A 15,596-nucleotide genomic window follows, 5' to 3' on the forward strand; every position below is an offset into this window, starting at 1 on the left:
TACAGACTACATGATATGGAACGTAACACAAAAACGATCAATCTCGTACCTAAAGCGAACTGTTACACTATATAGAAATAAACAAGTTTAATTGACAAAATCACCGTCAAGTAAAACCTAAAACAAACCTAAAGCTAGAGACATACTTTTAACATTCGACGCCACTTGGTGCGTATTGAGTAACAGCGGGAGTAACGCAGTATTATAGAGCTGATTATTTATTGGTAAGGTTGGATCGTGATCAGAAACGTGGACACTGACAGTTTGCCTCGTCCACAAATTAAAAGTCGCTCAGCGCGCTATGTTGGGTATCACTCTCAGGGATAAAACCCAGAACGAGGAAATTCGCAGGAGAACAAAAGCGACCGACATAGCTCAAAGGATTAGCAAGCTGAAGTGGCAAGACGGCCGAAGAGGCAGATGTGTTCTGGAGTGGAGACCGCGTACCGGTAAGCGCAGTGTGGGACGACCTCCAGCCCGCTGGACCGATGATCTGAAGAACGTGGCGGGGAGCGGGTGGATGTGGAGGGCAAAGGACAGTGTTTGGTGGCGCGGTCTTGGAAAGACCTATGTCCAGCAGTGGACGCTTACAGGCTGATTGAATTGAAGGGTTGATCTGCACACTATGCCAGAAGTCTGTCGAGACTGATGCACATAATTTGTCACTGCATAAACGTAGCAACCACTTAAGGAAACACATCGTACAACTGAGGAATCTACTCTAATTCTAGTCAGGAAAGTGCTACTGTGCCTAGCGGCCACAAGTAACTGTCAAATGTAATGGGCCGGAGACGGTACGAGTGATACAGGGAATCCAAAGACCTGCATAGCCCCAAATAAGGGTGGATTTAACCTACAAAAAAATTTCATATTGGATCATTGTACTGTTTTTCATCATAGAAATATAAGCACTTGATATGACTCAATACGCGTTGGATGGCGGAGCGTGTTATGAGTATGTCCTGCCCATTAAAAATATACACATCACGCTACCGAAAGACAACGCGTCAGTACATTCGACTTGAACCCGTCAGTACATTCGACGTGAAACGTGTCAGTAAATAATTCGACTTAAAACGCGTCGTAATAGCGGCGGTGAAAACCGAGCGCTCACTTCGCTCGCATGCTCGAACGTTTTTCCTACAGATAGCTAAATATCACCTTTACAGAATTCAATTAATAGAAAGGATAGGAAAGATAAAATATATAGTGAATTACATTATGAGAAGGCACTCACTATATTTGCTCTGTGTGTCAACCATCATGTCAAAAGTTATGACTTTTATTGCTATATGAATTTTAGTGCTTAAGCTGTGTTTTGTGATGACAATTGACACATTGAGCAAATATGGCGAATGCGTTCTCTAAGTCTCAGATCTATAGCGCGTACTTTGACTTTACTCAGACTTTAGTTTCAGTTAAAACGAGACAGATTTATGCCAGTGATTTAACGCTGTCTCGTTTCAACAGTGTCTTAAATCTAAGCTAGGACTAAGTCAAAGTACGCTCTATAAATCTCAGCCTTAATTCATTGTAATTAGAATGCATTCCCACTGAGACGCGTTGATGAACCAATCAGGTTATCGTAACGTCGTGATACGCCAATCACGTGATATCGCGTCATTTCTCAGTAATCTGATTGGTGGAAAAAACACGAACCCTTAGACAAGAAAACGGCGAAAAGAGCGAATTTTATCTTTCATTATATTTACAACTCTATTGGAACTGAATAAGGACCCTATTAATTTATCGTGCTCGATATGCGAGATAAGTTTACAATTCGGTCTGCACTGACCCTTATATTAAAAAAAACTCCCCATTTTAATGATTTGGTAGAAACTCTAGTCTACGAATAAAATATTAGTAAATGCAACCCCTACACTTGGCTTCCTCAGCAAAATCATAATCTTAAAAATTAATTTACAATCAATATCTATACAAGTTCATATAAACCTTTCGTTCTTATATTTTATTATTTATTAATTCTACCGCATACTCAACGTATACAAAGAAATAAACACGTGGTTTTATTGTTAATTAATTGAAAAAAATATAATTATGTATAATGCATGATTAATAATTATAATTAATTAATCCTATTATACAAATTAGTATGCGAGCATTTTCGTTCGCTACACGAAATATATATAGACGATTAATTATTTAATTAATTAATTTAAGATAAAAACCACTCTGAAATTCTCACACGAATTAAAAAAAAAATCGCAGGTCGCGTGCTCGTGAAAACTAAATTCACCCTCCTAATTTGTACAGAAATATTTTTTTTAACTATAAACATTTAAGGTGAAGACATATTGAGCTGACATATGCAACGTATACAACGCATTGTGACGTCTGGATCCTTGATTTTATATGAAAACATATTGATTAGAAACGAACTCATCGTTTGCAAGGCAATCCCACATCTCACGCGACGTCAAGTTCCAATGTCCAAGATGGGAATGTGGAGCAAAATATTCATAAAAAAATTCATGTCTTTACTATACAATTACATGAAATATTTTATGAATATTTAGCTTTGAATATTGAGATAAATACGGACAAACATCTCAACCTTCCCGTAGAGTGGGACGCGTTGGATTGTGTTACAATAATAATTAAATTTCTAATGCATGTTTTCATAAAAAATCACGTGTCAAAATATCACAATACGTCGCATATGTTCAGTAAGTCACACCAATCTGTCTCCACCTTAATTTAAACACAACAAAGACCCGACACACAGACAGGCACCGCCCACAAGGAACTGTATATATAAAACACGCGCGCAAAACACACTAGTCACAGTTTTGAATTAAAAATTGCAGTGTGAATAGAAAACGGTCGATTTTCGAAATTCCTTGATAGATCACTCCGCCGTCCTTACAGACGGAACCGTGTCGACATATCCAACCATACACTCTGGCCCGGTTGTGTCTATAAAGACAGCGAGTGTGTGCGTTACATTAAATCCTGTGCTCTCTTAAAATCTACAAACATCTATATTTCACTTCCAAAACGAATATAACGATGCACTTTCACATCCCAAATTGAATCTTGAATTTTTTCACCCTTCAAAATCGTTTCTTCTTTCTCGTTAGTTAAAAGCACTCGTATCGATATCGTAGTCACCACCAGCAGACAGATGTGACTTCATACGTCATATCTTGTTCAAATCGAATATGTGATATGTATATTGTTAGTTAACAAGCTATTGAGATCATAATATTGTATTATCTTGCTTTACTATATTCCAGTAGGCAGCAATGACATGTCCATCCAGCTCCGTATGGGTGGTAATGACATATCATTCCATGTTGCCATTGGTCTTTGTGACATGTCGGCCAATGTACCTTGTTGCGATAATATATCGGCCAAGGTGCCTCGCTGTAGTGAAATATCGGCCAAAGTGCTTCGCGTCGGTAGTGTATTTGGCATTAATTCGCGAGGTGGTAAAGAGAGATCGCCCAATGTAGCTCGTGTTGGAAATGATATATCGGCCAATGTTTCACTTTGTATCGACATATCGGGAAATCCTTGAGGTGGTAAAGATATATCAGCCAGCGCTCTTCGTGGTTGTAAAGACATTGGCTGTTGTGGATACGACATGTCGGCCAAAGATCCACGTTGCGGTAATGACATATCAGACATTCTTTCATCGGCCAATGATCTTCGTATTGGCATATCGGCCAGAGTTCTTTCTGCTGGCATATCAGCCAATATTCTTTCATTGACCAATAATCTTCGTGCTGGCATATCAGGTAATCTTCTTTCTACTGGCACATTGACCAATGAGCTTCGCACTGGCATATCAACCAACAATCTTTGTATGGACATATCTGCCCATGTTCTTTTAAGTGGCATATCTTCCATTGATCTTTGTACTGGCACATCAGCCAATGATCTCGGAACTGGCATGTCTGCACCTGGCAATGGCATATCGGCCAAGGATCTTCCTACTGGCATAGCTGGCACTGGCACATCGGCCTGTCTGTCCGCTGGCGGCGCGTGGCGAGCTCAGTCCGTGTACCACAGCTGCTGGTGATGCTGTGGGACGAGGTATGTGGGCGAGTAGGGCTGTAGGTAGCCAGGCAACCTCGCGCCGCTGCCGTGATGCGCCGGGGGCGGGGCGCCCACACCGCCCACGCCGCCGCTGGAAGCGTTGAACGTATATTTAGTATAAATATTAAAAAGAGAAAAAAGTTAAAAAAACCGTTGAACTTGTACCTGCACAGTACGCGATTAAATTTTAATAAGATGTAATCACAATCTAAACACATCAAAGGAAAAGAAGAGTGGGTGACTGAGTGACTGGCTGACTGGTCTATCAACACACAGCTCAAACTAATTAACCTTTGTGAACCTGCATTTATAGCAAATAAATAATTGTATTGTATTGCAAAATAAATACATACTAAGATCTAATAGACAGATCGGACTGAAATTCGGTATGCAGATAGCTATCATAACGTAGACACCCGCTAAGACAGGATTTCTAAAATATCAACATAAAGAGGGTAAAAAAAATTGTTTGAAATTTGTATAGTCCACGCGGACGAAGTTCCGGGCATAAGCTAGTCTATCATAAATGAGTACTTTCTTCTACTGTCAATCAAGTGTGCCAGTTTTTTAATTCAAGCGTAGTGAGCTCGAAATTTTCTGTAGTAAAACTTCTTCAGGCGCGACTTGAGAGTTTCCGTAACTAAAATGGCCACCAAACTGTTATTTTCATAAGCAAAGCGTTAGGCTGTAATGCTTACGTGTGGTAATGATAAGTGGGCACGTATAGCGGCGCGGGCAGGTACCCCGGCGACACGCCACCCGGCGACAGCACGCCACCGCCCGACACGCCCGCCACGCCACTCACGCCACTCGTCACGGCGCCCACACCACCCACGCCCGTCACGCCACTCGTACTCCTGAAAATGACGAAATTACCTTATGTCAAAGTAGAAACTTATCGTATGATAAATTGGTGCTTGTTCAGTATTTTTTCTAAATGTTTGTATTTCAGACCAAAAATTTGAAGCGAAAACTTCTTTAGGCGATTTTGGGATGGGTAAAAACTAAAAACTTCAAGGTCGCGTCACCGACATGCTAATGTTAACAGTACTCGGAATGCGAATAGGTGTGAAAACTAAACTAATGTTAATGGTTTCCGATTTTATGTATATACTTATTGATAATGCATGAGCAGCTGTCCACAACTGACCGATAGACTGCTAACTGACAGTGTTGTTATAAAGAACTGCATTATAATGGAGATTCCATTCCATCCCATCAGCCTGTATGCGTCGACATAAGCCTTTCCAAGAGCGCGCCACTAAACACGGTCCTCCGCCTTTCGCATCCATCCGCTCCCCGCCACCTTATTCTGGTCATCAGTCCAGCGGGTAGGAGGTCGTCCCACACTGCGCTTACCGGTACGCGGTCTTCACTCCAGAACACGTCGACCCCATCGGCCGTCAGGTCTACGGCAGACATGACCTGCCCATTGCCACTTCAGCTTGCTAATCCTTTGAGCTATGTCGGTTGCTTTTGTTCTTCTGCGATTGTAATGGTGATTTACTCACTTATAATGTGGATGCGCGTGCGGGTGCGCGTGCGGGTGCCAGGCGTGCGCGTGCTTGTGCGCAGCGGGCGGGCCCACGTTCACGCTCACGCCCATGCCACTGACGCCGCTCACGCTCACACCGCTCACGGCCGCGCTCACCGGCAGGTACTCACGACAGCCGCCGCTCTGAAAGTCAAAAACATTTTTTTATTTTTATTATTATATTATGTGTAATTACTCTGTTGTTTAGTCAACATGGAAAATAATACAGCAGCAAATATTATTATATCAATAACATACCGAAAAATAACCTCAGTTCTTTTAGGTTTTTATGGCATAAATCTGTCTCGTTTTAATAGATTTTAACCTTAGTGATAGTCCCATTGGCACCCTTTGGGCACGGAACTTTAATAACAAAAAAAATCAGCTTACACTATCCCTCTTGTTGTGCTGCGTCGGCACGTACTGATTGCACTGGTAGTCGTTGGTCTGGCGCACCGTCGAACCGCTCTGTAACAAACACACCACTCAGTGCTACTGAAGTAAAAGATTGCTCCGCTTTTAATACTACGACGCCTGAACAAAGAAAAGCTGATGTTACTAATTACAAAACACAAATTGAATTTGAATTGCTTGAGATGGAAATTAATTATTACGTCTGTAGTAGCTGCTGACAGCAAGACTCGAAACGGCTATAACCCAGAGCTGTAAAGCAACTTGACGTAATAATTATGAATTTCTTTTGGTTGATTCGTGGTGAAGTTGAATTCGATGAACTTTAGTATCTCCTCTGGTTGCCCTTCTAAAAAAGCCACGTCAGCGAAACTGGTGACGCCAGGGCCCGCTACAGTTATATGAATAATATGAAAGAACAGTTTGTTTAAATGTATTTTTGTCGTCAACTCACATTATAGTGCGCGGCGGCGGCGTGGTCGTGGTGCTCGAGCTTGGCCTGCGCCTCCTGCTGCGCGAGCGCCAGCAGCCTCTTCTTCTGGCTCTGCGGCGTGGCTTGCGCGGGCGCGGGCGCCGGCCGTGTCGCGTGCTGTTGCTGGTGCTGCTGCGGCTGTGGTGGCGGCTGTTGCGGCGCCGGCTGCTGTGGCGCTGGCTGTTGCTGCTGCGGAATGGAGTGACAATATGAGTACGTGTTCACGAGCAATCGAGTAAGCATTCGGATTTTCCTCTGACCACGATTACACCCTCACCACACAGACTAACCCAGCCACCGGGTGACAGCTGCCGCAACTGCCAAGATCCGAATGCTACTTTTAGCTTTAGGTGGTTTGTCACACAAATCGCATACGCAAAACGCATCTATACAAAACAGTAAAACTCGATAGTACGACTAGTTCTATCCGGGAAAAAAAAGAAAGTGTGGACACTGTGGCTTGTGAAGGAGCCGTGTGGAGCAAGGAGAGATGGCGAACCAAGCGAGCCACTGACATCCATAGCAGAAGATCGAGCAGATGAATTTTCTAGCCCATTTAAAAAACTTGAACGTGTTCTCATGCTTCAAATGATTCCAGCACAACAAATTTTGATGGAATGCTGTACTTAAATTCGACTGAGAAGACCTTCAATCAGTTGGAGCAGCAGAAACGGCTGAACTGGTAGTACAGTGAGCACTCACCGCGTGGTGGTGGTGGCAGGGCTGGTGGTGCGGCTCGTGCTTGACGTGGCGCTCGTCGCGCGGCGTGCGCGCGCTGCAGATGACGCCGCCGTTGCTGCTGACCGTCACGCCCGCGGTGCTCGCCGCCGCGGGGTTGTTGGTGACCACGCTACTGGCGCTCGTCATGTGGCCAGACGGGACGCACTCGCCGCTACCTGTGTAACAAAATGATTTTTGGTCAGATTTAAGGTTGATGTTGTGGTGCGGGAGGTGGAGTTAATTGTGACGGAGATGGCGATCCAGGGTGTGTTACGCATTGTATGTGGCTGTGCTGTGAATATATACAGTGTGTGTAGATGCGCACCTGTTTACGTGGGTAGATGCGCGCGCATGTGTGTATCTGTATGTGGTGTGCGTGGGTGTGTGAATGTATGGTGGTGATGACAGGGTTAGTGATTTTTTTGTGTTGTAATAAAGGATGGACGTTGACCTCTGTTGGGGCGGGGCTCCGCGTCGTCGTCGGAGTCGGAGATGGTGATGACGGAGACGGCGGGCGAGGGCGTGTCGCGGATGGTGATGGTGTGCGCAGCGCAGCCCGCCTCCCACGCGCCCGCGGGCGCCACCGGCGCTGGCACGTTGTTGCGGACCCTGTATAAACATTATATCACCCTGTATAGAAATTGTGAAAAGTGTGGTAGTTGGAGTACTTCAGCCACGTCAGAAATAACAAATATGACCTCTTTCAGTTCAAAAAATAGCAAATATGACCTTCACTTCATTATTCAGGGGAAAATAGCCGGCAGAGGGCCACCTGGCCGAAGAAGAACATCGTGGCTCAAGAATTCACGCCAATGATACGGGAAGAGTACCCGATCTCTTTTCCGCGCAGCAGTAGTTGCCAATCTCCGGTAGGAGACGCGCACTTCAAGAAGAAGTATAGAAATTATTAGCAAGCCTAATATTAGAAGTAACAGTTGCGTGTGGACGACCATCAAGCTTTACGCCAGAGTAACTTGTGACTTGGCAACAAGGTATACAATATTATAAATGCGAAAATCTGCGTGCTAGCTTTTGACAGCCCATCTGTTTAACCGATTGTAATGAAATTTGGTACATTACGCTTGTAGCCCGGGGAAGGATATAGGCTACTTTTTGTCCCAGAAGATCGAAAAGTTATCCATGAGATTTTCAGCATGCAGTAAGGGATAAGTGTACTGACGTGTGGTCGTGGTGGCGGTGCCGCGAGGGCGGCGTGCCCTCCTTGACGCGTTTCTTGACGGGCGACAGTTGCGTCGCTTCCTTCTTGCCGCCGCTGTTGGCCATGCTGCAAATCGTATACAGAAATCACAAACTTATTCAATATTTATAGCTTATATATCTTCTAACTTTGGACAAGATATTATTATGCAGTCGGACATAGGCTAATTTTTATCTTAGAAAATCAAAGAATTCTCACGGGATTTTAAAAACTAAATCCACGACTATCATCTAACATTATGATGATACGCACCTGTATTGATGCGTCTGGTGGTGCGGCTGGTAGTGCGGCACGGCGCTCGTCTGTTGCTTCGTTGATCTGTCGACAACGAGCATATTATCATTCACGCATTTTTTTTTATGTGGGTAAGTATAGACGTATTTCAAATTCTACAACCACAAACATTCTACAACTTTAACCTTTTGTGTGGATGATGGTGATGGGTGTGCGGGTGAAAGTCCCACACATCTGGTTCTGGCAGCGGCGCGGGTTCCACTATGAGCGGCGCGCGCCACTCGCCCACTTCACCCACGCCTACGCCCACACCGCCCACGCCCACGCCGCTCACGCCGTGTTGGTGATGAGCGGCTGCTGCTGCCGCTGCTGCAGCGGCTAATTGCTGTACCTGTGGTTAAATGAAGAATTTCTATTAGAAAGAGCTGTACAGAATGGTGAATATTGCTAGTAGATACAGGAAAATGTCGCTACTCGCTATTAATTGATATCAATACACAGTGCATATACTAATCAATCAATCAATCAATCAGCCTGTTTGCGTCCACAGCTGGACATAGGCCTTCCCAAGAGCGCGTCACCACACACGATCTTTCGCCTTCCTTATCCACCCACTTCCCGCTATCTTCTTGAGGTCGTAAGTCCAGCGGTCGTTGATATGAAGTCTCTTTGCTCGCATATTGCTACTTTCATTTTATTATTCTCGTGGAAGGCTACGGCCGTGGTTGGTTACCACCCTAGCGATTTAGCGTTCCGGTATGATGCCTGCATGTGCTTACCTGATAGGCGGGCTGGCAGAGGATGGAGGAGACGAACTGGTGGGGAAAAGGCTCCGCGGCGCGCGTTGCGTACTGCCGCGCGCCGCCCACCGCCACGCGGCCCCCGCTGTACAGCTGGTACTGTTGACAATGGTGACATGTTAAAGGAATCGCGTTCTCAAGTACTAAACTACGTTGCGTCGCAAAAAGTTGAAACGGAAAATGTATGATTTCGCAAAATGATCAAAACCTAAAAAGGTTTAGTGATAAGGTCGCCCTTTGTTTTTAAAATGTATTCTGTATTCTTACTCTTTGTAATTTTGTTAACAATAAAGTTGTTTAAATAAATAAATAAAGGTTTAAAACGGCAAATGTACAATGATCAAAACGCAAAATGTTACGATTTACAATCACTACCCATCACTATCCATATTATAAATGCTAGTGTATTTGTTTGTCCTTTAATCACTTCACAATATAGTGAGATATACGTAATCACAGAACTTTTAATCCGGAAACCTAACAAAGGCAGCCTTTTCATGAATAAGTAATTTATATAATTGGTTTGACTGCAATCACACCAAAAAGTAGGCGATGAGGCCGCCTAAGGTGGAACGCGCCTGCCTAGGTGTCTATTCACTCTTATTTTGAAAGTATACCTATGTTCCATAGCCTACCTAGGTTTACAACTTTTTTAAACTGTTTTGAACTGTGACTACTGACTATGCTTCAACTGCTGTGACTTGTATAAAATTGTAGATACAAATTTACACATGCATGATGCAGGTAGTATTTGACAGAAAAATACGCGAATCGAAAACCTAGTCCATTTTTGTCCGTTAAAATTTTGAAAATAAGTATGAGGATGGCATATTAGTGTTACGAGTCGACATACCAAGTTATCATAAGGCGCGGCCCGCAGCCTCTGCTGGTTTATCGTCAACGCGAGATGGTGCGCGGAGGGCGCGGCGGGCGCGACCACGCCGCTCACATACTCGCCGCCGCCAACGCCCACGCCGCCCACACCACCCACGCCTCCCACACCGCCCACGCCGCCGACGCCGCTGCCGCTGCGACGACACACCTACAAACAACAAATGACGTGTATCCTGATGTTTTTTTTTCTTTAATTTTAGATAATCCGCATCTTTTTCTTGCTAAGATTGTCAAAAAAGATGATACACACAAATTAATTTATCTAAATATACTGACTGACTGATCTATCAACGCACTATAGATAGTTTAATTTACCACGGACCTTTTCCAATAGTGAACTATGCAATATAATACTGAAATATGTAAACATGCAAATGCATATATTCCGATGTCAGTTTATTATGGAGACATTTTAATAATTGTTTCTTACCTCCATCATTTGCACGGAGGCCTTTACATTGTTGCAGTGTGCATAGTCGACCAGATGCGCGAGTGTGACAAACGCGTGGTTCAACGCCTCTCCTGGGGTTATCCTTCGTTCCTGGAATAATTTTTTTGATTTTTATTTGGATACAAGTTAGCCGTCAACTGCAATCTCACATGATGGTAAGTGATGATGCAGTCAAGTGATGATAGGTAACCTTCTTCCTTCTTTTAAGAAAAAACTTCACTTACTTGGTCCATAGTAAGCATTCTCTTCAATAAGTCAATGAATTCCCGTCTGTCTGCCTTTTCCGCCAAGAGTTGGCCTCCTTCAAGATCCGTTGGTACATTTACCTAAAAAAAAAACAGAACTATTAATAAGTTACAAAAATACGGAGTCTACAAGTGTGCTTGGTAAAGGAGATTTCCTTAACAACTTCTAAAAGATCAAAGTTTTTTCTCAGGCTATTTGGTATAGGCACTGGAATAAGCGAAAGTACTTGCGCACACATACACTTGATATAAAAACAATGTATGTGTGCGCTTAAATCTACAAAAGTATTGAGTGTATAAGTATGCTTAAAAATAGTAAAAGGATTTCTTCTCGACAGCGACCGTTAGAATCTGTAATTCATATGAAAGTCGTCGTGTGACATTATACTTCTATAATTCTCGTAAATTATTATATATATATATATATTAAACGTAAATTATTTTATAGTATATTCACGTAAATTATTATATAGTATATTCTCGTAATTCTAGTTTCACCTTGCTTTTGCTATTCATGTATATGTTCTTCAATATATTTATATATTGTTTGTTTATTTTACACTTAGTTAGCGCCTACACAGACAGACGGATTAACATAAGCTGGAACAAGTACTGGGCACAAAAAGAAATAATGAAAGGAGCTTACCCAGTACATCTTAAAAGAGCAGTCATAGATACATGCATCCTACCATGCCTCACCTACGCCAGCCAAACATGGGTCCACACAAAGAGCATCAAAAGAAAAATAGTAACTTGCCAAAGGGCGATGGAAAGGAGCATACTTAATCTGCGAAAAATACATAAAGTGAGAAGTGAAGACATACGAAAGAAGACAAAACTTACAGACGCCTTGAAACATGCCTTAAAACTGAAATGAAAGTGGGCTGGTCATGTATCGAGATTTACAGATGAAAGATGGACAGGAAAAATCTCTACTTGGCCAGGTCCAGCAGGCAAAAGAAAAATTGGTAGACCGAAGGCGCGCTGGTCGAACGATATTGTACAAATAGCAGGAATAAATTGGCTTGAAAGTGCCAAAGACAGAAAAAAATGGCACCAGCTGGAGGAGGCCTATACCCAAGAGGGATCCTTATCTAAGAAAGAAGAATATAATATTAAATAAAATATACTAAGTTTTACTAACTTACTAACAAACACTCGTATTCACATACACACAAGTATACATTCAGATACACACACACACATACAAACACACACACATACAAACACACACACACACACACATACAAACACACACACACACTTCATACGCTCACCATAGCAATCAAAAATACTAATAGAGAAATACTTACTAACATTAAATTAATACTAGATATAAAATGTAAATAACTTAAAAAATAATATGTAAATAATTAGAATTAAGATAAGATAAGGAGTAAATAAAGGCTTTGAAATTGAAATTGAAATATTCTCGTAAATTATTATAGATCTCACGGTCGCCGTCGAATGAATCGCCGAGCGACTAGTCGACCATGGGTAATGGTCATACTCTCAAGACGCGCCTAAAGAAGTATTGTACTAGTGAACAACCGCGGCTTCTCATTGGCTGGGCAGCGCGTGGTGTTACTGTAACTTCAGCGTGTGTAAAGCCATGCACTCACTTGTCCGATGTCGTCGAGGCAGTTGAAGATGTACTTCCGCGCCTCCTTGCTCTTGATGCCGGTCTCCAGCTCGTGCTCCTCGGGAGTCTTGAGGCGCCAGAACGGGTACGTGCTGTCCACGTCGCGGTAGAAGAACTTGGCCGTTTTTGATGCGCTGCAATCGCAGTCAAATAGTTTAATTACATTCGAAGCCCACGGAGAACTTTCTGCATGAAATATTTGTACCGTGAATAATATGTAAAGGCCCCCAATATTTTTTTTCTCACATATTTTTTCACCATCTTTGGGCCGTGAAGTTGGAAGTGGCGGATTTGTAATTTTAAGGTATCCGACCACGGAATTCCATAATCGTTTAAGAATCTACTGGAAAGATTCGACACATCATTGAGGTTCAGTTTGCAGTACCAGAGGATAAACCTTATAATATCTTTGAAAGGAAAAACGAATAGAGTGGTATGGCAACACTTTGAAAACTCTATGCCACGAGCGAGATTTTAAGTTAAAACTCTAGAGTATCACATTTGTTTTATGATGAGACGTAGCTATCATCATTATCATCATCATCAACCGATAAACATAGGTCTTTTATAGGGATTTCCACACGCCACGGTCTAGCGCCGCCTGAATCCTACTGCTCCCTGCGACTGGTTTGATGTCGTCTTTGCTGCCATGATCATACAATGATAATGAGGATATACCTGTTGAGCATATGCTCGGTGGGCAGGCCCTGCGTCTGCGAGATGTACCGGATCTGGTCGTACTCGGATGAGCCCGGGTACAGCGGCCAGCCCAGGAACAGTTCAGCCACCACACAGCCTAACGACCACATGTCGATGGCCTCGCAGAAGGCAAGACCCAGGATAATCTCCGGCGCTCTGGAAATGTTTAAATTCGAATTAGAGAAGTGATACACATGCCTGTAGATGTCAAAGTTGTCAGTGTTGTGACGGGGCCTATCTCAAAAACTAAGCAGTCTTTACCGATAGTATCTGCTCTGCAGGTAGGTGTTGCAGACGGCCTTGCTGACGTGCGAGGCGCTGCCGAAGTCGATGACCTTGACGCGGTAGGGCTGCCGCGCCGGCTCCACCAGCATTATGTTCTCGGGCTTCAGGTCCGCGTGGATCAGCCCTAGTTGCTGCAATCGACAACATAACAAATCATCAAAACTATTTTTACACAAGGAGAACAAAAATCATCGGATTTGTGCTGCCGTCCAACCAGTGGGGTGATTCGCTAACTCAGTGTCTAAGCGTGTCTAATTTGACTTTAAAAAGCAACGCAGTGAGCATCTACTGCAGTATGGGGCGGATGTATTTGAGCGAAAGAGTGAGAAGAAACACAACTTTTATGAGTGCGAAGAGTTCAACACGACTTACTTTCAATTTGAGCAGCGCGGTGAGCACCTGCTGCAGTATGGGGCGGATGTAGTAGAGAGAAAGAGTGAGAAGGAGATACACAGCTTTTATGAGTGCGAAGAGTTCAACACGACTTACTTTCAATTTGAGCAGTGCAGTAAGCACTTGGTGCAGTATGGGGCGGATGTAGTAGAGAGAAAGAGTGAGAAGGAGATATACAGCTTTTACGAGTGTGAAGAGTTCAACACGACTTACTTTCAATTTGAGCAGCGCGGTGAGCACCTGCTGCAGTATGGGGCGGATGTACTTGAGCGGCAGCGGCGAGAACTTGTTCTGCTTGAGGAAGTCGTACAGGTTCTGCTCGAGCATCTCGAACACGAGGCACGTGTGCGAGCGGTGCTGGAAGCACTCGTACGCGCGCACGAAGTTGAACTCATCCGCCGACTCTTGAGACAAGCGGGAGAGGATGGACACCTGCAGACAAACGAAAAAAAAATTGTCATATAGATCAGATAACAAAAGATCTAACGCGTGGTGTTGTACGCGCGGATTTAGACTGGTTTTCTTTTAACACTCTCGTTACACTCAATGTAAGTAACGTTGTGAGCTGTTTTTTCGCTCAATGTGCGTTTCAGGTCTTAAAGTGTAACATACTATATACATTATTAAGTGCCCCTGAATAACTTTAACTTTCACCGCCTATGGTGAAAATGAGTCTTAGTTTTTTTTTAATCCTGTGGGAACTCGTGTAGAATTCCGAGATAAAGGGTATCATAAGTTTCGATAGGATGCCAGCTATCTTTGTGCCAAATTTCATCAAAATCGATTCAGCGGTTGAGTACTGAACAGGTAACAGACAGACAGGCACATTTTCGCTTAACGCGTCACTAAGTTAGAAATTTTCCATATGATGCACAATAAAAATAGAATTCACAATCTAAGAAAGTCTAGCCTGTCATCCCACGCTTAATTATTATTAGTTGCTGAACAATAAAAATAACGCTAATCTTAGAAGACGCGTATTACACTAAAAATAAACTCAACAGAACAAGTGTAAATTAAAAATTTATAACACCCCCGACAAGTGAAGATTACAGTAACTAGAAAAGAGCTGATAACTTTCAAACGGCTGTGCCGATTTTCTTGGATTATAGCTAAGAACACTCTCGATCAACCCACCTTTCAAACAAAAATAAACAAAATTAAAATCAGTTCATTAGTTTAGGAGCTACGATGCCACAGACAGATACACACGTCAAACTTATAACACCCCTCTTTTGGGTCGGGGGTTAGTAAAAATAACAACTAATCTTAGAAGACGCGTATTACGCTAAAAATAAACTTAACAGAATTAAATATCAAGTAACTATGTACAATGTTATCGACTTGGCTAAGATATTGTATCGAATATAGGAGACGCAATATTTATTTTATGACAACAAAGGAGACCAAGTTCCTTCCAAAAAAAAAAAAAAAAACAGTATAGGAAAATAGAGTTTCTTATCGCGTAGATATAAGCCTAAAGTGTTCAAGCCTCATATTTATAGAGGTTTGTCAATTATATCGGGGTTCGATAT

At 42.9% G+C, this 15,596-nt stretch overlaps 2 protein-coding genes across 4 annotated transcripts in view; both read right to left on the bottom strand.

Moving 5' to 3' along the window:
- Window positions 1-1,141: 1,141 nt before the first annotated feature.
- Window positions 1,142-3,966, bottom strand: LOC123876191. The gene is made up of 2 exons (XM_045922371.1): window positions 3,489-3,966; window positions 1,142-3,392 (listed from the first exon to the last, which is right to left on the bottom strand). The coding sequence occupies exons 1-2, from the start codon at window positions 3,964-3,966 to the stop codon at window positions 3,247-3,249; spliced, it is 624 nt and encodes a 207-aa protein (XP_045778327.1). The 3' UTR covers window positions 1,142-3,246.
- Window positions 1,142-15,596, bottom strand: part of LOC123876180 (homeodomain-interacting protein kinase 2) — a 145,841-nt gene continuing 131,386 nt past the window's right edge. For 2 of the 3 annotated variants that reach the window (XM_045922349.1, XM_045922347.1), the window contains exons 7-24: window positions 14,275-14,493; window positions 13,645-13,799; window positions 13,363-13,539; window positions 12,665-12,818; window positions 11,022-11,123; window positions 10,777-10,887; window positions 10,306-10,494; window positions 9,432-9,551; window positions 8,838-9,043; window positions 8,671-8,736; window positions 8,380-8,484; window positions 7,651-7,808; window positions 7,182-7,375; window positions 6,462-6,668; window positions 5,987-6,064; window positions 5,574-5,740; window positions 4,761-4,919; window positions 1,142-4,153 (exon numbers count right to left, since the gene is read on the bottom strand). In XM_045922349.1, coding sequence (XP_045778305.1) covers window positions 4,018-4,153; window positions 4,761-4,919; window positions 5,574-5,740; window positions 5,987-6,064; window positions 6,462-6,668; window positions 7,182-7,375; window positions 7,651-7,808; window positions 8,380-8,484; window positions 8,671-8,736; window positions 8,838-9,043; window positions 9,432-9,551; window positions 10,306-10,494; window positions 10,777-10,887; window positions 11,022-11,123; window positions 12,665-12,818; window positions 13,363-13,539; window positions 13,645-13,799; window positions 14,275-14,493 — 2,703 coding nt within the window. In that variant the 3' untranslated portion in view covers window positions 1,142-4,017. The remainder of the gene's footprint in view (window positions 4,154-4,760; window positions 4,920-5,573; window positions 5,741-5,986; window positions 6,065-6,461; window positions 6,669-7,181; window positions 7,376-7,650; window positions 7,809-8,379; window positions 8,485-8,670; window positions 8,737-8,837; window positions 9,044-9,431; window positions 9,552-10,305; window positions 10,495-10,776; window positions 10,888-11,021; window positions 11,124-12,664; window positions 12,819-13,362; window positions 13,540-13,644; window positions 13,800-14,274; window positions 14,494-15,596) is intronic. The other variant, XM_045922348.1, reaches the window with a different exon arrangement.

The sequence above is a fragment of the Maniola jurtina genome, chromosome 21 (assembly GCF_905333055.1).
Source record: "Maniola jurtina chromosome 21, ilManJurt1.1, whole genome shotgun sequence".
NCBI lineage: Eukaryota > Metazoa > Arthropoda > Insecta > Lepidoptera > Nymphalidae > Maniola > Maniola jurtina.

Excerpts from the sequence above, each read along its gene's own strand:
- LOC123876191 (XM_045922371.1), bottom strand. The coding sequence starts at position 3,966 with ATGCCAGTAGGAAGATCCTTGGCCGATATGCCATTGCCAGGTGCAGAC. Across the intron at positions 3,393-3,488 it reads AACATTGGCCGATATATCAT|TACAGCGAGGCACCTTGGCC; the intron begins TTCCAACACGAG and ends CCGATATTTCAC.